At 34.4% G+C, this 25977-nt stretch overlaps 2 protein-coding genes across 3 annotated transcripts; both read left to right on the top strand.

Annotated features, from left to right (window-relative positions):
• The first annotated feature begins 294 nt into the window (after nt 1–294).
• LOC144433738 (ADP-ribosylation factor 6) lies at nt 295–12741 on the top strand. Its single transcript, XM_078122096.1, has 5 exons — nt 295–521; nt 3143–3309; nt 4376–4479; nt 8838–9036; nt 9720–12741. Exons 2-5 carry the CDS (start codon nt 3228–3230, stop codon nt 9860–9862), a joined length of 528 nt encoding a protein of 175 aa, XP_077978222.1. The 5' UTR covers nt 295–521; nt 3143–3227; the 3' UTR covers nt 9863–12741.
• Nucleotides 12742–15582: 2841 nt separating this feature from the next.
• LOC144434014 (uncharacterized) lies at nt 15583–24972 on the top strand. 2 transcript variants are annotated; one of them, XM_078122451.1, is made up of 14 exons: nt 15583–15650; nt 16198–16466; nt 16515–16567; nt 16825–16916; nt 17915–18136; nt 18876–19042; nt 19340–19414; nt 19751–19815; nt 20172–20257; nt 20408–20677; nt 21152–21261; nt 21828–21896; nt 22719–23115; nt 23516–24972. In XM_078122451.1, exons 2-14 carry the CDS (start codon nt 16227–16229, stop codon nt 23650–23652), a joined length of 1983 nt encoding a protein of 660 aa, XP_077978577.1. In that variant the 5' UTR covers nt 15583–15650; nt 16198–16226; the 3' UTR covers nt 23653–24972. The 2 variants fall into 2 exon arrangements, with proteins under 2 accessions (XP_077978577.1, XP_077978576.1); XM_078122450.1 differs by having other exon boundaries at nt 16198–16567.
• The last annotated feature ends 1005 nt before the right edge of the window (nt 24973–25977 follow it).

Below are 25977 nucleotides of genomic sequence, written 5' to 3'. Positions count from 1 at the left end.
CCAGTATAGGTATCGAAGTCTGGTGTTGAGGTGTATGCTATGCATCCGGGACATTTTTCATAGTATTGTAGTGTTAACCAACGCCCTCGTAACATGATATCAATCCGCCAATAAATGCCTCCTCCACAATAAAAAGTTACAATAGCATAATATTTGGGTCTAATTTATATGCTCGTGAACAAAAAAGGTACATTTCTGAAAGTTGCAGCTTCCATTTTCCAAGTATTCGTAATTCTTGGAACTACATCACGCGAATGGATTACCGGCATTTGTACATAAAGCGGTTAGTGTACTCAACCGCCATTTTGGGAGGTTCGTTGCAGTGAAATTGTAATTTACTATAGAGCCTTTGGCAAAGGGTGACGAGAACAAAGCTTTTATACAATCTATAAGAGGATATTTCGGGTATTCGTTTTGTTCCGCTGTTGATCTGGTCACAATATTGTGAAATATTTTAATACAAGTTGTGGAAATTTCGGCGTTTTCGCTTCCCGGAAGTTGCTGGGCGAGAGGCCCAAAAGGTGAGTGGATTTTTAGTATCTACAGTCGAACGACTGGGTAAAGCGTGACATGATCCGCCCCACTACTATTTCTTTTGATAAATCAAAGATAACCGAAAGATTCAAAATGGTCCTGTAAACTATTCACCCCAATCTTATTGCGATATAGCATACGTGATCTATCAGAAGCTAAGGGCTTCTTTTCTCGAGACTGCAATTCTACAACTCGAGGAGAGCCGGTGGCGGTGTGTCATGTCCCCCATATCTTCCAACATGTCCAAATTAACGGGATGCATGTAACTGGGTCGTGCCAGATTCGCTTCAATAGATTCTGAGGTCGAATATAAGATCAATGAATGCTTTCATATGAATGTTAAATTTGAAAGCAACCATCGTTACATGTGATATAATTAAAAAAGTAAACGCTTTGAATGTTTTGGAAAATGACACCCAAATCAATTAATTGGATGATTTATTATTGATAATTTAACGTTAACTCGAGTGTGATAACCAGGAAAGAATAGAGAGTGGATGTATTGACACCTTATATGTCTCAGACAGTGATGATCAAATGTCGGGGTCTACATGCAGGACTTTCTTTACCAAGTATGCAAACAAGTATGTCTATCCTCTATTGTAAGAAAGTCAACGTGGACACCCACGCAGACTTGGAGAGTTATTATACATAGAAACACATTCACTGATTCGGTAGACTCTCCATATGCTAAAACTCAAAGTAAAGAAATATTCAAACATTGGAAATCATGTCCTGATGAAACATCAAATTCTGTATACATTGTCAGTGCTAAGAAGTATTTGTTTACAAATTGTTCACAAGTTTCACACCTTTATGTTTGTTAGGTAATATTCATTCATTCACTCATCATCCATATATCCATCCATCCATTCACTCACTCAATCTTTGCTGTAGGTAAAAATGTTAAACCATAGATCCCAGTGGCAGTTTAATATTTAAAAAAACAGAGTTATGAAAACATAAAATGATCAAAGCAGTTTGTTGATCTCAATATGTTAAATGCTGCAAACAAGTCATTTCACATGTGCACAAATGTTGAGGTTCTTCATGTGTATAAGTTACACACTAGTATACTGTTATAGTTATCTACTACTGCAGCAGTGATGCAAACACTTTACCCATTGTGAAATTGTTTAACATTAAAAATGCACACAAATTAGCAAGTCAGGTTTTGTTGACATAACAAGCAGTGTAATTAAACCTACATTGAAATGATATCCTAATACATTATGCAAATCTTTGCATAACTGTAACAACTTCTTTTAGGTCTTTTTTTAAAGATGGAGTAAAGTAGACTGTAACTTGATAAACACAACTGGGAATGGCATTTAATTTGTATCATTTGGACATTAATTTTATTATCAGATTCAATAAATCAAGCAACACTCTTTGTAAGATAAATAAATTTTTTCGTTTATAAAAAAGGTTGGTTAAAAACTAAAAGAAAGGTGGCATATTCAACAGATTGGCGTGACATATAAGATTATTACCAATACACTCACAAGTAAAACAACATCATTATTCATATAGTGTTTTCTAATATTGACCGTACTTGCAATAGTATGTGTGTATACATGTACCTATGTGTTCTGGAAGTTAATGATACACATAAAAAACAAATGAAATACAAAGATCTCTGTTAGTTCTATTTATAATCTGAATTTTTACTATTAGGTGTGGTGTCTTGTGGCTACAGAGAACCATGTTGGTGATGGCACCCTACAGCACCTATAAATATTTGTATTTTACAATCACCATATTTCTTAATATGCCATTGAATACATGCTGTCCCCAGGGCACACATGTAAAGCTTATTTTGTATTGTCATTCAATGTTTAATATTCCACCCCATTGATGACAATGTGGTAATTATGGCCTGCCATATTGTCAAAATATACATAAATTGTCATGTCATTTTACATAATAGCCATGACTTGTGGTATGTAAATAATACTAGCAGTTTATATTTAGTCAAATTAGAAATATTGAGTTTATAATTGTAGTTTTTAGACAAGTAATTATTCGTGCCAGAAGTTGTCAAAAACTAGGAAATACAGGAATGAGTTTATCTGAATGGCTATCTGCCAATGGTGAAGTAAAATGTCCCAGAAGACATAGTGCCTATTTTTGATGCCTGACACTTGTACAATGTAACTCATTTAAAAAAAGGAAACAATTCTCATTGTATGCATTTGAGCTCTCAATATTTGAGTGAATTCAGCATTCCCAGACCATGATGTCAACTAGAAATCTGACCAGTTTTGTTATTTTACTTGTTGACCTTTGAACTTAATGATCAGATCCTTTACCTAAAACAACAAATAGATACTATTATGTTTCCAATCAAAAGATAGAAAGAGGGTTACTCCCCTGTGATTCCGGTCACTGTGTCACACCTGATATTTGTGTGATTTTAACACTGTGTAAATGTTGTAGTTCAAGAGTTTGAGGTTCTTGATTATTGAAGCATGTTGTTTTTATGTACTTTTAATACTTGAAGGAGGGGGAGGGGCTTGCCAGTGTAAATACACATGTTTTCCATACAACTTCCTGTGCTACATGATGTGCTTTACTTAACTACAAAATGATTTTGTTTGATTTGCAGGTTTACCACCAGAGGTTGGTTGTGCTTCCATTTCTCCTAGTTGTCTTTTGTCAAGACTGTACAGCTCCACAATACACATGACAAGATGGGGAAGCTAATATCTAAAATATTTGGGAATAAGGAAATGCGAATCCTTATGTTAGGATTAGATGCTGCAGGCAAGACCAGTATCCTTTTTTGAGTGTACTATTCATCATTTGCATATCAGCTGGTGTTCAGAATGTTGTATGGGTGTATTCCTGTACATGTATGTGTCATGTTTAGGTTCCACAGCATACAAGGGAACACATAATGTTGGACCCATACTATTGCACAAATCATGGTTGTTTGATATTAAACTAGGTGACAGCATGGATCCAGTGCTTACATTCCCTGGACAAAAATAAGAAATTAGTCATTTATTTGAGACTGTATATTATGAAGAACTTTGAAAAAAGCATCATGGGGTAAAAAAGCATCATGGGGTAGAAAGGATATCTAAGGCCAGTCATCAAATTTTATTTTATTTTCATTTTATGGTCAGTGCAATACAATGTACAGTGTATTGACCCTGTATTATGTATTGTCATGAGATACCACATGTAACCTTGTCATTTGAATAGTTTTATAGCCTCTATGCTGTCTCTCACATATATTGGAGTTTGTAGACAGTCTGAAATGTGTTGTTGTGTCTGTGACCTGATAGAGTGCACATACAAATGTAGCCCAGAGACTTGGCTATCTGGCTTGAAAATGTCGTTTTGCAAGCCAGTGTGTTGACTCAGATAGCTAAGTCTGTAGGCTAGAGTATGTGTAAAATGAAACTAAAGTGGTACAAAAAGCACTTAGAATTGTGTATTCTGTGTACATATTTGTTCCACCTACGGTTTATCACATCATATCTGAACAATGTACCCACATAGTCATTGTTGTATGGTGCCTACACATTAACGCAGTAAGATTGATACTAACAGTATAGAGTCAGATATTGTGGTGTCTGGTACCATTCTAATTTTAGTATCATTGAATGACATCATTACGTTATCACCACACTTTTATCATGGAATGTTTCTGTGGAGGACTTCAGTCTTGAAGTACAACGTGAGTTTCACGACCCTTCACCCTGAAACTAAATCCATGTCAGTTACTGATGACTCATAAATTTGAAATGGTCAGTATAAGGGTATGAGAATTATTATGTGTTGTAAAACTTTTTGATTTATGTTAACATTTCCTTGACTTACTTCCCACCAGCTATATTATATAAATTGAAATTAGGTCAATCAGTAACAACCATTCCTACAGTAGGCTTCAATGTAGAAACTGTCACCTACAAAAATGTTAAATTTAATGTTTGGGTAAGTGAACTTTACTTCAGTCTTATATTCTTGTAACCTCTGTCAAGTCTTAAAGTGGTACCAGCTGAGTTTATACTATTTGACTTGGATGAAAATACTCATGTAAACCTTAATTACATGTAAACTATACTGGTATAAATAAATGTTATGGTAATATCAATGCATGCCTTTGATGGCACTGAGATCGTATTCTGGTGTTATCAGCACCGTATTCTGATGTTAGCACCATATTCTGGTGTTATCACCACTGTTATCTGATGTTGTTAGCACCGTATTCTAGTGTTATCAATGCTGTATTCTGTTGTTATTATCACCGTATTCTGATGTTGTTAGCACCATATTCTGGTGTTGTCAACGCTGTTATCTGATGTCGTTAGCACTGTATTCTGGTGTTATCAATGCTGTATTCTGTTGTTATTAGCACCGTATTCTGATGTTGTTAGCACCGTATTCTGGTGTTGTCAACGCTCTATTCCGGTGTTGTTAGCACACTTTGTAGCATAATAGCATTTCTGCAACATTTTAGTATACATGATATAATGAATTATGATATCGAATTGTGTATGTATTATTCCTAAATACCCAGGTTTGAGGTCTGACAGTATCAAGTGTTTTGAAGTGATAGTTAAATATGCTTCAGTAAGTAGAATACAACAGGTATCTTTTAAATCTACAGCAAAAATTATACCCTCAAAAACGTATAAACTCAGCCCGTGCCTCTTTAATTTCATAGAAATATTAATGGAGTGAATTTATGTGTGGAGAGATCTTGGTAAACACCTTGGTCACACTTTCACTGTTCAAAGGAGAGACTTACAGTAAAACTACAGTGTTTTTTTGCAACGATTTGGGGACCCTGGGGGTCTGGTGAAACTTGCATAGATTTCCATCGCTTGTACCATAACATGGCAGGGCTTGAAATTAACTTTTTTCTTTGGTAGTCCTAGTGGGCTACCAGTTTCAGAAATTGGTAGCCCAAGGATTGTGACCTGTAGTCCGATATTCATGAACTAAAAACAGATTTCCTCTATTGGAAATTTAATATGTGTGTCACTTTTATGTCCATAAATCTTCCATCCTCAATGCATAATCAGTGGTAGCCAGAGTGGGCTACCAGCTGCAAACTATGGTAGCCCCATGACCAGAATTGGTAGTCTGTGGGCATGGGACTACTGTTAATTTCGAGCCCTGCATGGGGAACTCAAACATTTCCATGTGTGTGTGCTCTACTTGAAAAAAGCATTAGTCTAGGGAACATGTATTTTCACAGGGACTTTATCCTATTATAGATCTGTGCAAAAATAGTGAAACTGAAGTATTTTCCATTATTTGCTGGATCAATTAGAGACATCATTTCACACAAAGTATTGATTGTGATAAGAGATAATGGTGTCTCATTGAGTCTGTACAATGGATTCAATGTTTATGTGGGTCATCGTATCTCAAAGAATTGGTAGGTGTAATGAGGGACTCTCTTTGACAGTATTGTTTGTACTATGAATTTACTTACCTTAGTTGTTGATGTACTTGTTGTCAAAGCATGTTGAGTGGCTTAGTCATCCCTGCTGTGTGTACAGCCAACTGTGTCATAGAAATACTAGATTACCAGTGGACTAAAGTTTATCTTTGATTCAGTTAGTGAATTCAGTCTCCTGACAGTAACATAGAATAATTAGCCAATTAGTACTATCTTGTAGGGCCCGGTTTACGAGGTGGAGGATATGAAAAAAAAGGGGGGGGGGGGTTGCTGTTCAAAGGGAGTGTGTAGGAAAGGTGTTGGAGTCGGAGAGTCAGGTAACAGTGTATACCATTCACTATCATGTTAATATTTTCAGTGTATCGTGACCAATGATAGGATGAAGCAAGAAATTAATATTTTATTATCATCACCTGTGCATCTTCTTCTCAAATCAGGAATAATGATAATACTTGATAACAATAAGATGTTGAGTAGTTGCTAGAGTGGATATTTTACAAACAATGAATGTTTGCTATAAAAGCAACTTTTGTTTTATGTTATTGTAACATGTAGAGTTCCTTATTCTACAAGAGTTCTTTTGATAGAGATACTGATAGTAACAGCTGGTTTACTCTTAGTTTTGTGCCATGAAACATAAATTATACTATCATGTAGATACCTGTGTTTACCTATGAATTATATTTCATTGATACACTCTTTTGAGAACATCTACAAGTTGACATCTTTCCATATACTAGCCCCTCCCCACCACACACACACACACACACACACACACACACACACACACACACACACACACACACAAACACTCCATGTACCTTGTGGGTACCCATAATAACATGTTTGGTAGATTTAGCCATGACACTAGATGACACTTTACGTTTATGACATAATAATGTAAGAAAAGGCTATGATATGCAGGTTGGATACTTAAATGTACACTACACAGCATTTATTTCACTATGCAAGGTGTGTAAAGGGAAATAAAATCTGGAAAATGTAGTTACAGCACACTTTTATAGGTTTACAAGTCTTGTATATTTATGTAGAACACACCTAAGACTTAGATAAATATCAACGTTTTATCATTGAGTTGCCAAATTTTGGCTTTTATGGATAAAGCAGTATTTGTTTTAGTTTGAAATATATGGATAGTGTACATTTAGTTTCAGGAAACTATCATATCTGTCTGTAATAGAGCCATGGCAAATAAGCCAGGTTTGAAATATTTAGGAAATATTGAACAAATACTGGCTATCTCATACCGTGGAAAATATGCACAAAGAATGTCAAACTACCAGCAGATTTAAAAATCTATTTTATTTTCTAACTAGTATGAATTACACTTACTATTCTGAGTGGCATGGATGGTACGTAGCGGCTATCTGAAGTGTGAAGTTATTGAATCAAATGATAGAGACAGTGAAACTGATACATTTGAATTTTTTTAAATTATTTTTTTATTTAATTTATTTTTTTGGTCAAAATATCTGTACATTTTCTTGATAAATAATTGTACTTTGAAAATTATCATTGATAATTGAATAATTTACAACAGAATGACCCAGCCTTTATTTTCCATATGTGCTCATCTTGTATCAATGCTCAGTGCCTGCAATAGCATTTACCTTATGCTAGAGGGTCAAAATATGTATAGAATAAGAAAATCAATTTGTTTTTATGTGCACCTACAATAATGCATATTGTATGTAACTGTAAACACATTGAGTGGAAGTCATGGTGTCAGCCAAGATATCAAATTGTGACACGTGTAGGTGGTAAAATTCTATTTTGGGTAATAAGAATTTCTGCATGGTGTTATTACGTTGAATGATCATCAGATGCAGTGTGCCAAATCATCAGATGCAGTGTGCCAAATCATCAGACATCTTTTACACAAAGCATTTTAATTGCCTTCAGTCTTTTGTTGCCATGGTTGTAAGATGAAATACTTGTTTTCTTTATAGCCTGGATTCATACATTTCCGTCTATAATGAAATATCCTGTAGGAAAACATAGGTTGTAAACTAATATCTTTGTTTCTGACTGCAAAGTTTCAATATTGTGATATCTTTATATGGGCTACCATGCATCTGAGTACAATCCTGTTTCCACCATATTATTAAATGTAAAAGCAATTACTAGTATATTTTGTATTAGGAACTGTCAGGTAGAGTTCATAGTATGGAATATGTTATCTAAACATCAATTTCCAAAAATATTTGATAATTATAATGAAATTTGTAGTATTTAAATTAAAATTTCATTGCTTTGATAACATCAAAGAACTGTGCATATCTGAATAGAAACTTATGAGAGAAAAAATCCGTAGGATATTGAATTGGTTGTACAGTTGTGTAGTTGTCATTATGAAAATAAATGAACATTTCACTTATAGTGCATAAAAACATGATCCAAGCCCATATTGTTGTGATCACGAATGCAAGTTTTAATGCACACTCTTATGACAAAACCTAATGGTAAAATGTATGAAAAGGAATTTCAGATAGGAAAGTATGAATGATTGTGTAATTTGCTATAAATGAAAGTAGAAGTGTTGCAGTCTTGAAATATTATCAGATATCACCGATCAAAATATATCAAACACAGAGTTAAGTAAATCATTGAAATGCTTTTAAAACAACAACAACAACAACAACCAAAAACAACCAAAAAGAAAACATTGAAATGCAGCACAGATACCCAGTATGAAATGTGTGAAATAATTCCTCATTTTATAGTAACCGCACCCTAACATGTTATTTTGCAGCCACACCCTCATGTGTCCTGTCTGGCTGTGTTGTTACAGTCTGTACACATGTAGTTAGATGAACTATCAATAGCTACTAATACTCTTCTCATATTGATTTGTTTGCAGGATGTTGGAGGGCAGGATAAAATTAGGCCGCTATGGCGGCATTATTACACAGGCACACAGGGCCTCATATTTGTAGTGGACTGTGCCGACAGAGACAGAATTGACGAAGCTAGGCAAGAACTTCACCGAATTATTAATGATAGGGAAATGCGAGATGCTATTATATTAATATTTGCCAATAAACAGGATATGCCAGATGGTAAGTAGTAGAAATGAGTATATTGTTAGATTGTTTGAGAGGCTAGGCCCGACTACTGCATTGCTTTATTACATTATACATACAAAACAATATTTTTTTCTGAGAAAGTCATAAGGCAGACTACAAACTCAACATGTGTGCACTTTTACATTATGTAACACTTCACTCCAAATGACATAATTGTTATGAGTATCTGCCTAGTATTGTATATTTACCTCTGCAGTTTTTAATAATGTTTGTGTATCTAAATATTTATTTACATAATATCAGGATTACAAAGATTATGTTTAACACTTTTGTGATATCTTTGCTTTATTTGCCTCAAATCCCATCCCAGTCCACATTTGTATCAAGCTACATTACCATCATACATACAGAGTACGAACAAGTGCACCATGTTTTGTTGTTATGCCTTGCATATAAATGACCATATTTGTATAAATGAAATGATATAAACAGACCATGTAGCAAACATTTTCCATGTATTTTGTAGTTATACCTTGCATATAAATGACCATATTATATATATAGGCAGACCCTTTTCCATGTGTTGTTGTAGTTATGCCTTGCATATTATTACTGTATTTGCATAATGCAGTAATACAGACAGACCATGTAGCAAATGTTGTCCCTATAAATATGCTAGCACACCCATTTTTATTGACAATTTTGATTATTTTCAGCAATGAAACCCCATGAAATTCAAGAGAAGCTTGGCCTTACACGAATTAGGGATCGAAATTGGTATGTGCAGCCATCGTGTGCAACAACAGGAGATGGTCTATACGAAGGACTTACATGGTTGACTTCAAATAACAAATCATAATACCTACATATAGTAGATAACAAACCTTCCTTTTCTTTATTTAAAAACAAATATAAAACCACTGAGGTTACGCGTAATCTGGGAACAAAATATTTTTCTTTTTGTCTATGGAGTTAAAGGTTTCCGTCAAGCCTCCCATCTCTGTATACTTTGGAATTTTGGATGTCTCAGCTGTTAAGTACACAGAAAAAAAATGATGTACCGTATGCTTATCAAAATTGGGATTATTGTGTATGTATGAATTTCTCTTAATTTTTAAAATATAAGCAGGCTGAAACTAACAGATGCTCTTGTATCTTTCAATCTTGCACCTAAAAGCAACTTCTGAATATGCAGAAAGATTTGAAAAAAATGTACGCGGTGACTTTTATCCATGTCGGTATATTTGCAGGCATTGTAAACTTTGTATAAAAGAGATGATAACTAAGGTTTTTTGTTGTGTTTTCTACTTTTTTGGTTCCAATTTCACTTCTTTCTGCCTGCTAATTATGTACCATGTATTTACTTTATATCGTTTTCTACAAAAAAAACCACTCTTAATTCTTCATTAAGCAGGCCATACACACATCTAGTCTAGAATGAACAAATCTGAATAGTTTTCTTAGCTTTGAATACATGTAGCCTTGTAGAATTTGAATTTTTTAATTGAAGAAGAAAGAAGATAATGAACCCTTTGCTGTGATGTTGACAGTGCTGTAAACAATGAACTTAGGTGTTTTCTCCCAACAAGTATGTGTACAATGGAACATGTTTCATGTTGTGGTGCAGTGACCAAGCCTCCCCAACATGAAAACAAGGAACGTCGTGTGAATGATGGATTGGACTGTGTTGATGAACAGGTCCCCTGTATGTCTGCAATGTGTGTTCTCAGTACACTTCGCATTTCTAATCATATTAATTTGTCATTTGTGATGACCTTGACTTGTGCATCTATTCTCTAGTCCTACTAGTAAAGATATACACCAGATGTGGAAGAAACACTGTTGATGTTAGAACTGTTGATAATGACAAAACATCGGAAGTGATGGCTGTAGTCGAAGATCGACCGTTGAACTTCTGTAAGGGAGAAAAACAGTCTGGCCACAGACTAGGTGTAGTATTATAACTGTATGACATTGGGAAGTTAAACCTTGATGAATTCTACAGGGAAGTCAGGACTTCCTTGATATTTCTAAATCTGTTTCAGTATTGTCTCATTTCATGAAGACCACTCTCCACTTGAGAGTATATTGAGGTATGCAGGTTTATAGTGTTGTACATACAATAGGTGTAACAGACACAGATCATATGATTACTGTAAATGACAACTGTAGCATTGCTGTAATTATATTATTTGTAGTGCAAGATATGTCATGTACCAGTGTTTCAAATGTGTCTAGTAGTAATGTGCAAGGAGTCTATTTTTGCTCTTCATTTGCTCCTCAGCTCCCTAGATTTCATTCCATTCATTCCATGTTTGATACAAAGTGTTTGTTAGTGTATCCTGTCGATAAAATATAACAAAGTCATATTTGATTCATAAATTGATAAGGCCCATGAAGTGACCCTGATAAATAGCCCCCTCTAGTGGTCACATTTCAGAAAGGTAAATCTGACATCACTAGATTGTTGGGGGCGCTGTTTATAAAAACACCACTTGTGATTATACCGGTGGTAAGCAGCATGCTTATCCAGTCAAGGAATTCTGACATGTCCAATAACATGTTTCCAGTTTAATGAAATAAAAACCTACAAATACCTTCCTTACTAATGAAATGAAGTGAAACATTAAAATTGACATAACCCTATTTTATGTTGAAGTAATGTCCCACTATAGTTGTACTGCAGAGTTTTATATATTGCCAACTTGGTTAATTTATATCAGTACAAACTGCTGACAACTTGATATAACAGTAGTTATCAATCCTCAGCAGTCTAAAACATTGTAGTGACTACAATTGTAAATAAATTAACCTAACATTGCACATTTGAAAAAACTTTCCATTCAACCACTGCTCTATTCACATTGTACATTTATATATGTTCTTATAAAGTACTACCCCATCCCCCAACCCCACCCACCAAAACTCACAGCTCCTCCCTGTTTAATTTTCCTGTTATGCATGATGACCCACCAAACATTAAACGGAACAATGATTTATGAAATATTTTTGGGGAGATGCAGGGCAGAGGAATGGAATAGAAAGTATATGGCTGGTACTCCTAAGGTACCGTACCAAATAGATTAGCCTATCACCTTCAAAGAAGTACTTTACTGAGTTTTAATGGGTGCTACGTAGGAATGATATTCAAATATTATTGTAAAAGCTGTGTATTGTTAACATTGATTACCATAAATTATATGCCAGTCCTTCCATATACAGATGTACAAGGCAATACTTGGAAACATTGAGAAATCATTTGAAGGCAGTTTATAACAAAACTAGAGGAAAAAATTGCTTAGCATTTTGAAGAAAATAATCACTTTCGTAGGAGTTAGTAATAGTATACATTATATAGATCAGTTATGTAAAGTAATGCTTCAACAAAATTTGTTGTGTTTTCCTGGACAAAAAAAAATGACGCACAAAAGTGCAGTATTGAATAAAAATGCTTTGCACCCATGAATGACAAAAACTTGACAATTGTCTTGTATAGACTTTTTCATTAGGTATGTCTGTCCATGTAGGTATATATACAAAGAAACTAAATAAAGAGAATTCATCTAACAGTAATGCATTGAAAATATTATTCATAAAAAAACTGACGTACTGTATTATCTTGTAAATGTATGTCTTTTCTTTCTCTTTTTTTTTCGTGAATAATTTCAGGAGTCAATACAGAAGTTGACTGTTCTGCTTGGAAACTTTTATTGCTTTTGATATAAATATGGGACCTGTTCCACCTACACTTGTTCTGTTTTTATTTTGGATTGTCTGTAGGGATATACATGGAAGATAGCAGTGTTACAACCTCTGGTAAAACGGTACATTTAGAAATTAAGTAAGTTGGCTGGCTGGCATGTGTTCTGTCCACACAGTCTGAGAACTCAGTAATTCAAATTAGTGGATACCATGCTGAATGATGCGTGTACTATTATGTTGATCGTGTCAAATTACCCTGGATGTGACCTAGTTGGCTGTATATGAACCTTTATAAAAATAACCTTTAACATCAACACATGATGTGCTAAGTTTATACTTGTGTTCCTCATGGGTTACAGAAAATGAGATCCAAAATACTAAATTTGAAACACTGGCCCTGTCTACACGTAGGTCGTCTTACCTGAGACAGTCCTAAATACTACCTCAGGTAGGATAGATTTGTGTCTACACGTACACGTAGGAAGGTTGCGGCGTAGATGTCGCACGTTCCCTCCTGACTTACGTCCTGACAGTACATAGGACGAAGTCAGGAGGGTTTCAGGAGACCTCTCAAAGGTGTCGTAAGTCAGGACGGTTTCAGGACGCGTTTGCGTCTACACGGGTTTCAAACTGTCCTGAATCCTACCTCAGATAGGATTTTCAGTGCCATGCTGCATGCAGATGGGGCTACTGAGTTTGTGTACAAACAAATACCCCCTTGGAAGCAAGAGGGTTTTCACATATTGTCAAACGGGTCAGTGGTGAGAAGTATATGAAACATGTCAGCAATTACAATAACCGTACATACATTTCTGCTTCCATACCTATGGTGTCTCGGTACAACTCCTGTCTAATATTAATGTTTTGCCAAAACTGGTTAAAAGTTTTGTTCAAGTCACAAGTATCAGCTGACTCTTATAAAATGAATGTTTTGAGCATTGATTTTAGTGTCATACGTGACTTAAAGTAAAATTTCATTGAAAAGTCGAGAATACCCAAAAGCATCCAGATCAGTTCACTCACTCACCCACTGGTGACGGATCAACTCGTCCCAATTTCAACTCGTCCCACTCAACTCGTCCAATTTTCAACTCGCCCCAATTTCAACTCGCCCCATTTTCAACTCGCCCCAACTCTTTACAATATAATTTACCTGTGCATATATGAAATCGAATCTAGTAGTACTAAGTTTGGAGGGTGTGTGGTATCTCGTATTCCACTAATGAAGTACGAGGGAGAAGAGACACGTCTCAAAAACCCGTACGCGCGGAAGTCGTAAGCATGCCAGTCACTAATATTCTCCCTGGTTATTATCATTATTATTTCTTATTTGGGTTGTAAACATTAAGTCCTAAAAGTGTGAAAAGTGATATTCCATGACTGAGGAAAGTTGTTGTGCTAGTATAAGGTCTAGATCTACCAAACACTTAGCCAAAAGCCACACCACTTTCTGCTACGAAATGTTACATTTGCTACGCTTCGACTGGCTACGTAGGTAAAATCATGTAAATGTTTCGGTCCCCGTACTTCGAGTCCATGTATCGTTTAGATTTATAAACGTTTACTAGTGTTGTTGGGGCGAGTTGAAAATTGGACGAGTTAAAAATGGGGCGAGTTGAAATTGGGGCGAGTTGAATGGGACGAGTTGAAAATGGGACGAAGTGAATCGCAATCTCACCCACCCACCCACTCACTCACTCATTTATTTATTTATTTATTTAAAGAGGACTAAATCATATAGATAACATAGCTAGCTAAAAGCTAGTCTTCCCCAGGGCCCTCTAAAAGGCAACAAAACAGGATAAGTAAAACACAGGCACAAATACAAATATAAGACAAATACAAAATACGGGATAAAAAAAACTGACAGAAACATTTAAAATATGCTTCTAATGTTCTATAAAATTAGTCTTAAAAGCCCTTTATCAGGATAGTGAACTCCGAACTTTTTCAGTAAGCTTAAAAGTGATTGCACCAGCATGTCTTAATAATGCTCTGGACGTTGTCATTAATTTGATTGTGGGGACATATAGGACATTGTGTTGGCTGCTGAGTCTGGTATTGAGGGATGATACATTATTAATACCAGTAAACATGTCTAAAATGTGTCAAATTGTTGAGTGCTTTGCGCTCTACCCTCACACAGGCGTGCTGAAAGGGTTGACCTGTGTGTGAGGGCGCCCCATCATGGCAGCCGTACTGTACAATCTGATTAAAATCCGATGAAGATGTCGGCTAATCGTTCATTGCTATTTTACCTTCGTTATTTTGCCTGAATTGACCTTCTTGGTACATATTTACATTTTTTAGCCTGATCGCCTCCTCTAGAGGAGGAGGAGGCGATCAGGCGTAAAAATTTTAAATAGCAATGAACGATTAGCCGACATCTACATCGGATTTTAATCAGATTGTAGAGGAGGCGATCAGGCTAAAAAAATGTAAACATGTACCAAGAAGGTCAATTCAGGCAAAATAACGAAGGTAAAATAGCAATGAACGATTAGCCGACATCTACATCGGATTTTAATCAGATTGGGGGTTAACCATCATAACGGGACTAAACACAACTAGCTGCTAGACACATGCAGTGGCAGGAGTCAGGAGGAGTGCGTCATACTGCCCTCTCTGGCAAAGAATGACAAGGGTATTAGGCCTTGTTCCAGTGTTTTTTTTATGTATAACTTCTTTTGAAAGAGAATCTATTCAAGACGCTTTCATGAAAAGCAATGAAAGTAATAATTTAATTAAAATTTATAAATTTATTGTTTAAAATTGTGTAATATTATATATGATGGGCCTAACTAGTTACCCTTAAATTATATTTGCGTTCCTTTCAAGTGGTTGCTAAGTGTGTTGTTGCTAGGGCGCCATTTTGAATGTTTTTGAAAGACATGCCAGATCATTTAAAAACCCGAGTCGCCGATAGTCCGGAGTACACTTCGCAGGTGAGAATGCATAGTTTTTCTCGTCCCTCAGTATATTTTGTATCATCAACTTCAAAAACATATTGAGATTGAAGATAATGACTATGTCCAAGTAGCGTATAGTTCATTTGTTTTGTTTTATTCTGTAGACTGTAGTACTGAAATCGCAACATTTTATTTTTAATGCCAATCATTGCCTACATATGTAGCTTGTAAACCTTTGACAGTTCAATCGATTTTCTTACACAACTCTTTAAAATACCACCACTTGACTCGAGAGAAGCACCAATGTTTGTACTTTTTGTTGTACATATATAAAAGTTACAATCTCTGCTTCACGAGTTATCAATGATACCAGACGAACGATTGAAGAAATTATTATTAGTATCAGGAACAGGTGTGCAAGTCACAGTGACTGTTATTATGCTCATTGTTGATAACTTACATACAGTGTATACTATTATTGGTTCAACAAAATCCCTCAAATCATGATGTCATAATATTGTTTTAAATATAAATTTCACCACATTTGACATAACTTTTAATAAAATTTCTCTGTTGTAAGCAGTATTTACAGGTGTCAGAAAAAACAACAACATGCCTACCATTATAGAAATTATAGACGACGATGAACAAATTGAAACTAACACATTATCAAAAGAAGAACAAGAAAAGGAAAAAGAACTGTTTGGTGAGGATGATAAGAAAGAACCAGTAAAAGATAACAATGGAGAACAAGTTGAAGTGTCTGATGTTAAAGATGGTTGTGATACTACCAACACTGAAGGTGAGAACATTCTAGAAGAGGTCAAAGGTGACACGAATAAAGAAAGTACTGTCTCAAAAATAGAAGATACTGGAACTGCAAAGAAAACAGACACACAGCAAAATACAGGAAAGAAGGAATTATCAGAGGAAGAATTGTCCAAATATCCAAGGTGAGTTTATGTTTTGGCAAAATTTTAAATATGTTATAGTTATCATAATTTCCTGTACCCAGCCTGGCCTGTAGTGCTAACAGCATCAAAGTATGAAGACATATCTTTAAGAATTATGTCCATAATTATCCTATGATGGTTTTTAACTTCTACCCTGTAATTTCCTGATATCGGTGTATAATCTTGATACTGAATATTTTTTTGCGAAATGATCATCCTTAATTTCACAATAATTATTGTCCTCATGTTTCCAACAGAATGACAGAAAAAGCAATAAAGGAAATCTGTGTAAAGCATAAGTTGTATAGAACACCTTACCTGAATGATGTCTTGTATCTCCATTATAAAGGTAAGTGTAAAAGTGGTTATACCTATCATTATGGTAATACTGAACATTCACTGGTACTCTAAAATGTTACTTAACAAGCAGAGTAGATTTGTAATTGAGGAAATAGCCAGGGAATTGGCTTAATTCAGACTTTACAGTGTTGTTTGCCTGACTAGCCTTCGCTTGATATCTATATATGGAATCATGATGGGCGAATGGTTAGAGTTGTTGGCTTGGAATCTGCAGTATAAAGGAAGTACAAAGGGTTTTTGTGAGATGTAGACTGATGATATTATCATATCCCCACTTGACATTTGCAAGCCAGAGTAGTTGAGTTGTAGTAAACATAGACAATCATATTAACTGAAAGTTAATGGATGACCATTTGAATGAAATAGCATGCATGTCAGACATTGCCAATACATCATTTATAACCAACACAGCACCCTGTTGTTAATGTGACTCATTAGTTGCTAAAACTATTTGCATTTTCACAACTTGAAGTAGTGTATTGCCGGAGGTTTGGCATTTCAGGTGAACAACATTGTCAAGCCAATTCTCATGGCTATGGGAGATAGGTAAATACAAAGTATTTGCATGTAGGGGGCAACCTATGTGTTATTTTGATGACAGTAGCTGTAGTGTAGTGTAAACCTTAAAGTTTAAATCCACAACTACTAGTATTACAGAAATGTACTTTTTCTTCATCTAACCTTTGTTTTGAAAACTGGTCACGGTACTGATTATTTAAATTAAGAATTGACGCTGGAGATCTATCAGAGTATGGAACTAATATTTAAGTTACTATTTTATATGAATATGTCACTATCAGAATTTTCCTGGCAAGTTGTAATGTTGCACAGTGTACTATGTCTATCTATTGTACACAATGATGTGGTAACAATGGAATGAGACTTAGTGTACTTGACTTATCATTAGTTGTAGAACAATTAATATTATTGGTACATCACATCACTCTGTTGTAACCATTGATATGTAATCATTTGATTTATTTTCAGGCTATGTGAAGATAGAGAATCTGGAACTGTACACGGGGTTGAAATGTCTCTATTTAGAGTGCAATGGGTTTAGAAAGATTGAAAACTTCACTGAGCAGAAGGAATTAAAATGTCTGTATCTCCAACAAAATCTGATAGAAAAAATAGAGAATTTGGAACCACTTCAGGTGTTGGACACTCTTAATCTCAGCAACAATATGATTGAACGTATTGAAAATTTGTGTAAGTAGGATTATTTAATTTTCAGCATTTTTTACCAAGTATAAATAAAGTGATGGTAGTTGTTCTATATGTTTGAATATGAAAAAAGTTACAAACTTTTCAATTCTCCTGTGATAAATTAGAATATCAGTGGTTGATTTGTACTTGTAGATTGAGTGGGTGTGTAGATTCAAGGAACAGGTAGAACAAAGTTCATGAAAATTGTGAGCATAAAATTCAGTACAAGAATACCAGAGGGAAAGGGAACCAAGAATTAGAAAATTTTAAGTTGCTCATGAGGACGCTCAAAATGGAAATGGAAATGGAAATTGCAAAAAAATCAAATAGAAATCACTATCTCTCAAATTGATAGAGTAAACAGAAAATTTGACACTTCACAAAATCACAGACACAGCTTAGTGCTGATGATAAAGATCATGGTTAAATTTATAAGTTTGTATTTGTTCTGTTGATTTGACTTGTTTATAGTGGTTTAGTGATGCAATTTCATTTACAATAAACAAATAACTTCACTTCAGTAATGCAGTGCAGTGATAAATCACTGATAATCTATCAAACAGTAATTTTATACAAAATGGAGGTTACTCATTTAATTGTTAGAATTATGAAAGATCGGCATCTAACTTAGATGATTTTCACAATGACTATAAATCTGAAATGATATCTGTGACCTAGTCCATGACTTATACTGATTTAAACATACACTAACCTTAAGAAAAATGTATCTCTATACTTGCAGCATGTTTAACCAAACTCAGTAATATAACCATGGCACACAATCGCCTAAAAACAGCTGAAGATATCCAACATCTGACTGAGTGTAAGAATATAAGTGTTGTAGATGTCTCACATAATAAACTGGATGATCCTGCCATAATTGACGTATTCGCTGCTATGCCTATACTGGTAAGTTTATCAGGTGAAAGTTTACTACATCAGCTGCTGACATTCATTACCATGGTTACTGTTGTACATATGCTAATTTTCTTCTGAATTCTTGTTGGCTGAAATAATATACTAAGTGCTAAGAGTCAAACCAGTCGACCATTGATAAAAATTCAGTTATTTTTATCATACATTCATTGTCATCATCTGTGCATGTTGATAAGCTATTTACTGTCACTATATGATTCATAATTAGTTCCATTACTTTGCCTTCTGTGATAGCTAATCAAATAATTATTGTACACTTGTATTTCACAGAGAGTGTTAAATCTGATGGGTAATCCTGTAATAAAGAAAATCAAGAACTACAGAAAGACATTAATTATCAAAATTGTAAGTATATACCATATGTATATGTCAGTACAACAACTCGGCAAGTAATCTCTAGTCCGAGTTTTGAGTAGATGCAATGGGTATACTTTGACCTTATGCTACATTTAAGTAGATGCAATGGGTATACTTTGACCTTATGCTACATATAATGTTTTGTATTTGAATTGTAAAGACTTGTTATTTGCATAACAAATTCTACCTTCTAAGTTCTAGATACACTTTCAGCAAATTTTCTCAAACAAGCTCCAATGACACAATCACCAAATTGTACATACAGAAGTCTAACCCAATGACAAAACCGTTTAGTGATTAATTTATTTTTAATTTTGTTTTCAGAAATCCTTGGTTTACTTGGATGATAGACCAGTGTTTGATAAAGACAGAGCATTGGCTGAAGCTTGGTAAGTAAATGTGATGAGTAATGAATGGTTACTATGTATGTTTGCTGCTTTGAACACTTACAAAGTGTATAGTCATTGTACATCTACATGTTTGTCTATATGGAAATGATTTCAAACTGAAAGTACTGCATCATATTTGACTGCATATCTGAGTTGTATTGTATATGTTCTTGTTATGGGATTCAAGCATGATGACATTCATAATAAGTGTACTCAACTAGCATGACCGTTGGGAGGGCACACCACAGAGACTTTGTAAGCAGCATGGATTTCTGTTATGTAAAACCTTGATAAAACTATTTGTAGTATCTTACATGTGATACATGTTTATATGAAGTATTTGCTATTCTTTGCAGGGCTAGAGGTGGGAGAGAAGAAGAGAAAGCTGAAAGACAGAGATGGATTGATGCAGATAAAGCTAAAATGCAAGCTAGTTTTGATGGTAGGTATCCTGATGATAATTTGAAAGTTTATTTGTACTTCAGGCCAGTACTCAAAGTACAGAAATTACATACATTTGTATCTATGCATAACTGTAACAGTACTAGGTACACCAAGTCATTCACTAGTGTTATCTATGTTGATATTCCAGCAATGCTTGCTATAAGGAATAGAGCTGATGCTGCTAGGAAGGAGAGAGAAGAAGTTGCTAAACAATGTCAGGAGAAGAATGAAAAGAAGAAACTGCCATTTAAACATGAACATTACCCATCAGAAGATGAAGATTTGAATGATGGAGATGAGTCAGTGACAGAATCTCGAAAACAGGATGACAATACAGCTGAGGATAAGGAGGATGAATCAAATGATATTTTTGATGAGGAACAGGAAGAGGATGACTTTGTAGATAAAATTGCCTCTGGTGAGTAGAGAATAGATAGAAATACAGGATGGATTAGACTCAGTGTATTTGATGATAATAATAGTGTAGAGTCTTGAGATCGATACTAGGTCTCTTAAGATCTGAAGTGTTTTCAAATTCTGGTCAGATACTGTTTTGTCTCTTTACTCTGTATATGAACAATAAGTACCATGAACATGTAAATGACTATAACTTTTAGATCCAATTATTAGATCACTAACACAGAAACTACCATTGTGTAACAATATACATGTATTTGCCTCATAACAAGATTTTACAGTTTCTTTGTAATAGTGGGAAACTTTAAAAAAAATTGTTTTCTTGGATGTGTATGTATATATGATACACACTGATGTCAGAATTATTTAAGCTCCAGCTTTAGTATGATATTAGTTGATCACATGTCATGTAGAATATAGAATCAGTTACCAAATTCATTCTTATTAAATTATTCAAAATATAATTTGTTTTCAGAATGTATTGCTACTGGTAAATCAGATAAAGAATCCAGACTTACAACTCATATGGCAGAAGATGATAATATTGATACTGTATTCTTAACAGAAGGAAAGATCAATATAGATGTAAGTACAACTAACTAGTCATTATTCTTTGTCTAAATATTGAAAAGATGGCGTAGAAATTTACAGATTTATCTGTACTTTCAAGTTACTACCAAACTAGAGTGACTATAGAGTTTCATTTATGTGGCACAAGGGTTTTTATATCTTGCACAATGTTTTTTTGTAACAAATTGCATAAAACAAAGTAAAGACACTGATAGCATGCAAGCATATAAAATGATACATTTTATCTCACTGTGAACACAAATCGACATCACTGTTGGTTGAGACAGGGAAGATTCAAACACAAAACTCTTTGTTTGTGTTCACAGTGAGATGAAATGTAGTTGTATTGTGTTTGTGTAATTTTTAACAAACAACATTGTGTGAGATGTAAAATCATCATGTTGCCTAAATTAAAACTCTATAGTCACTCTGGTTTGGTAGTGAATTGTTCAAGCTAAGTTATACTAAATTAACCAGTATTTGCTATCAACAGAACTTGCAGTATCATTTTAAGACTGTTGTAGCATTTTCAGTGAATCTTTATATTGTATGACACTCCTCTTTGATCTTTGTATTACAAGGACTTACCTGATTTAGAAGACGTTGATGTATCTGAAGAGTATGGAATTGATGTTGATGAACCAAAAAGGGTAAGTATTCACACATAACAATTTTTCCATAAAATTAGTCATCATTTGCAGGTTGGCTCACAATGTTGTATGTGTGAAGATTGTAAGGATTGTTAGGATGAGTTTAGAAAATTGTTATTTTAACTGTGTAGATGTACAGTACAATGTATTTATGAGTGTCCTTTCTTTTCTCCAAACAATAGCTATGAAATGTACATGTACACACGATATGAAACCATTCTTACACGAAAAGAAACTTGTAAAAATGCTAGAAATTTACATAATAATTATGTAAATGTAGTCATTTTGTTGTATTTACAACCAATGGTTTTATTGATACACTTTGGGCCATGGGGAGAATCACTGAGTGTCATGTTTTAAAATCACAAGGTGGACAGTACTGCTCTGTAAGAGTCTGGGGGAAACCTTGGTATCATATTACAAATAATTTACAAATGTACCCAATCTTTACTCGCAACATAGATGATTTGTTATGAATACCTATAAAACTAAAATAGTTCAAATGACAATTCATCTATGTTGGTAAACCAAGGTATCAAATTGAACTTTTGTTCCAAACATAAATTGAAAAATTGTACCTGAAATTTTCAACTGCACATTTCAGTCTTTATCCAACTATTCAGAACATGTAATCTTAAGGACACATGAGCCTAATAAGGGATTATACTAGGTGTCTGTAAGTTTGTAATGCCCTTCATCTCAGTTCAACCAGTTATTAGAATAAATATTCCAAAGCCTTTTGTAATAATGAAGTGCTAATACAATGTAAATGTAGCAGCGAGTCTTCAACAATCTAACTTTGTTTTTGTATTTTTGTTTTAGACCGTGTACAAGCCAATGATTGAAGTACTAGAGGATGATGATATTGAGGATGAAACTGACAACAAACCTCTCATTGAAGAAGTTACGAGTAAACCAGCAAGTCAAAAATCACTGATTGAAGAAGTCAGTATTCAGGACACTCAGAAATTATTATTTGAGGAAGTCAGTCGACCAAATGATGTCCAAACAGAGAAAACAAAACTTTTGATAGAAGATATTGAACAGTCAACTAGTACAAAACTTGTGATTGAAGATTTGGACTTGGACAAATCAGAATCAACAAAGTTAGTAATTGAAGACATTGATAATTCTGATAGTCATACTCCGTTAGTAAGTGAGACTACCGGTGTAGAAGAAGACAAGAAGAGTGCTGATGATGGTGCTGGACAACTTACTGGTAAGTATACAGATACTCTTCTCCATGTAAAACAAGTATCCTCATAGTCCCACGCATACATCCTTTGCATGTGTTCTAGTTTGAGAAGTCTATTGAAGTTTGAATATGGTATGTAAAGTATTGAAAGCCTGTGCTTGGACACGTTAACACTGTCAACTTTACCTGTGTTCAGTGTCTGTTCAGTTGACAGAGACGTCAGTGATAAGTCCATCCAATCAGTCTGCATGACACTTCATTTACAGTAATTCAAGTTTCCTGGCTCAGTTAACATAGTTTTCTTTACATACATATTATTATAAAATATCACTGAGGAATTTGTTGCTTAGTTGAACAAGTCTTTGTTTTATAGCATAAACCTATATGAAATGTGAGGATACTTATGTTTGACTTTTATCAACAGGTTCTTTACCAAAACATATTCAAGACAAGATACAAGAGTTAGCAGAGAATGCAGGGTCAACATCAGATAGACCAAGTCTAGATGCTGAAGTACAAGCTAAACTTAGACAACATCGACAAAAAGGATTACAGCAGTAAGTTGTAGACAGGCAGGATAATCAGTTAAACTATAGGTATGACTTATTTTGTTCTGAATACTACTTAGGTACCACTATCCATTCATATTATTTAGTTTTCAGTTGTCAAAGATGTTTACCAACCATGCTGTATGTTAACAATGCAATGCTACGAGTATTGCATAGTTGATATTTGTATACCGATGGTTTCACTATATAACCGATACTTTGTTATAAAAAGATTTGAAATAACCAAAAAATAAGTTCTCAATCATATTTACAAAATGTATCAGTTTGGCAAGATTAATATAGTATAAGAAGATTTCATTAAAAAGTCAAATATTTATATATTTCAGCAGCATAGCATCAAATTTCATCTTGAGAAGTTAAAAACTTAACCATAGAAATAATATTATGTAACATGTTGTTACTGAAATTAGATGTTCAAACATGGTAAACGGATTTTGACAACTGAAAACTAAGGTAATAGGAAGAAGTATATTGGATTATTTTGTCCATAAAAAGTAACCAAGTTTTACATGATTTCAAAAAGATGGGTTAAAATGGATTACCAGGAATGGCTAACACATTATAATGTAAATATTATGAAATAATTTAGAGTTACATAACTCATTTACTAGTTTAGAATAGTTTGAATTTAATAAGTACAATTTTTTATCTTTACAAACATTCAGAATTTGTGAAGTTTGAGTTAACAAAAAAAGCCAGGTCTATTTAGAGACAAGTGCTTAAAATCATCACTGAACACCTTGAAGTCAGTTATTACTTTTATTTGTTGTTATATTTCATAGATGTACTATGTGTGGTAATAATTTGGACAATTTCTTGAATCACTCATATTTATATAACTCTATAAATACACTTTGTATCATTTATATGGGAACTTTTTGCACCTATTATATAATTCAAATATTATCTGTGTTAGTAGTAGTAGTGTTAAAGTTAACTTTTTGGAATCTGGTTTTGAAGCAACTACATAGCTTTCAAAACTATAGATTCTAAAAGAGTAACTTGATCACTGTCATTATTAGAATTGGTCAAGTCTCAATTTCTATTCAACTATCTGTGTTAGTGTCTTTTTACCATCGTGTGAAATCTTTATTAAATATTGTGTTGTGTAAGATAATTTACATTCTTTTCATTTGAAAGTGATATATTTGAATTTAAATTTCTGTATGATAAGCATGTGTTCTGTTACATTTCATGCATAAATGTAAGTTATATTCATACTTACAAAATTGTAAGGTATGATTTTTTGTATATTATTCTGAATATAAGCATTTGGTTTATGTTGAGATAATGTGATTTTATGTGACTGTTTGCTTAATAAAAATGTTGTTTGGCTAGAAAATGATCGTTTTGAATGTTTTACTTATGCCCTTATACCACTCCAGGAAATAAAGGCATATCATGAACTTTGGGTTTGGGAGATTCGCGTCTTGGTTTTACATAACCAACATTACATGCAACATTTCAGAGAAACATCACATTGAAGTTGTCCCCCATTTGGCGATCTTTGCTGTGCGCGACATTACCTCATCATCATTGCTAATGGGAGTCAGCAGAAATGTTTATGCAATGGTTAAACAATGAATATTCATGACATTTTCACTAAAGGTAATAGGGTTGTGATTTGAATAATTTAGTACCTTGATTGAATTATATCTGATAATTGCAGATTCAGTTCTTTCTCATCATTAATGAATCCTGTCTCTCTAGCAGGGAAATCAACCCAAGCAGTATTCCCCTGTGTGTGTGTGGGGGGGGGGGGGGGGGGAGTACTCCCACCTATTGGGTATATGTATATGTGCTGCCCTTTGGAGCAGGGTTTTTTGCCCTTTGATCTAAAATGGGTAGTCTTTTTAGAGCTAATGAGTCTAAAATGGGGTCCACTTTTCATAATTTTTTTATTTTGTTTGGTCTAAAATGGGATCCTGGCAGGACTAGTTTGGAATTTCCATGAATTTTCCCCTGCTAATTCACTGGTTGATATTTTCATATCGCTGACTATGAGATAGCATGCACACCCCCTGAAATGCTTGTTCTTAGATATCGCCCCCATAATGCATTGTTGCGTTAACTGCACATATGCAACATTGCATTCATCATTCAACCATGCCTACACCCCACCAGCCCTGGCCAGTGGTACCCCCAGGGTATTCCCTCTATTTACATTAGGGTGAGGGCTTTGATATACCGTTCAGTGGCGATGTTCTAAACTATTCCTTGACAAGGCAAGATGGCAACCTGTATGGCTCTAAACATTAATAGCATTCAATGTTATTACTTGAGCAGTATTATTGCTGAGGCACAGAGTAAATCACTC

Source organism: Glandiceps talaboti, chromosome 4 (genome assembly GCF_964340395.1).
Source record: "Glandiceps talaboti chromosome 4, keGlaTala1.1, whole genome shotgun sequence".
In the NCBI taxonomy this organism is placed as follows: Eukaryota; Metazoa; Hemichordata; class Enteropneusta; family Spengelidae; genus Glandiceps; species Glandiceps talaboti.
This window is presented reverse-complemented; position numbering and strand designations above follow the sequence as displayed.

What these genes read in the sequence shown, in the direction of transcription:
- LOC144433738 (XM_078122096.1), top strand. Translation starts at nt 3,228, where the DNA reads ATGGGGAAGCTAATATCTAAAATATTTGGGAATAAGGAAATGCGAATC. An exon ending in ATGTTAAATTTAATGTTTGG is followed by an intron (nt 4,480 to 8,837) that starts GTAAGTGAACTT and finishes ATTTGTTTGCAG; the next exon opens with GATGTTGGAGGGCAGGATAA. An exon ending in TAAACAGGATATGCCAGATG is followed by an intron (nt 9,037 to 9,719) that starts GTAAGTAGTAGA and finishes GATTATTTTCAG; the next exon opens with CAATGAAACCCCATGAAATT.
- LOC144434014 (XM_078122450.1), top strand. Translation starts at nt 16,227, where the DNA reads ATGCCTACCATTATAGAAATTATAGACGACGATGAACAAATTGAAACT. An exon ending in TCGCTGCTATGCCTATACTG is followed by an intron (nt 19,043 to 19,339) that starts GTAAGTTTATCA and finishes TGTATTTCACAG; the next exon opens with AGAGTGTTAAATCTGATGGG. An exon ending in ATGTTGATGAACCAAAAAGG is followed by an intron (nt 21,897 to 22,718) that starts GTAAGTATTCAC and finishes TTTTTGTTTTAG; the next exon opens with ACCGTGTACAAGCCAATGAT.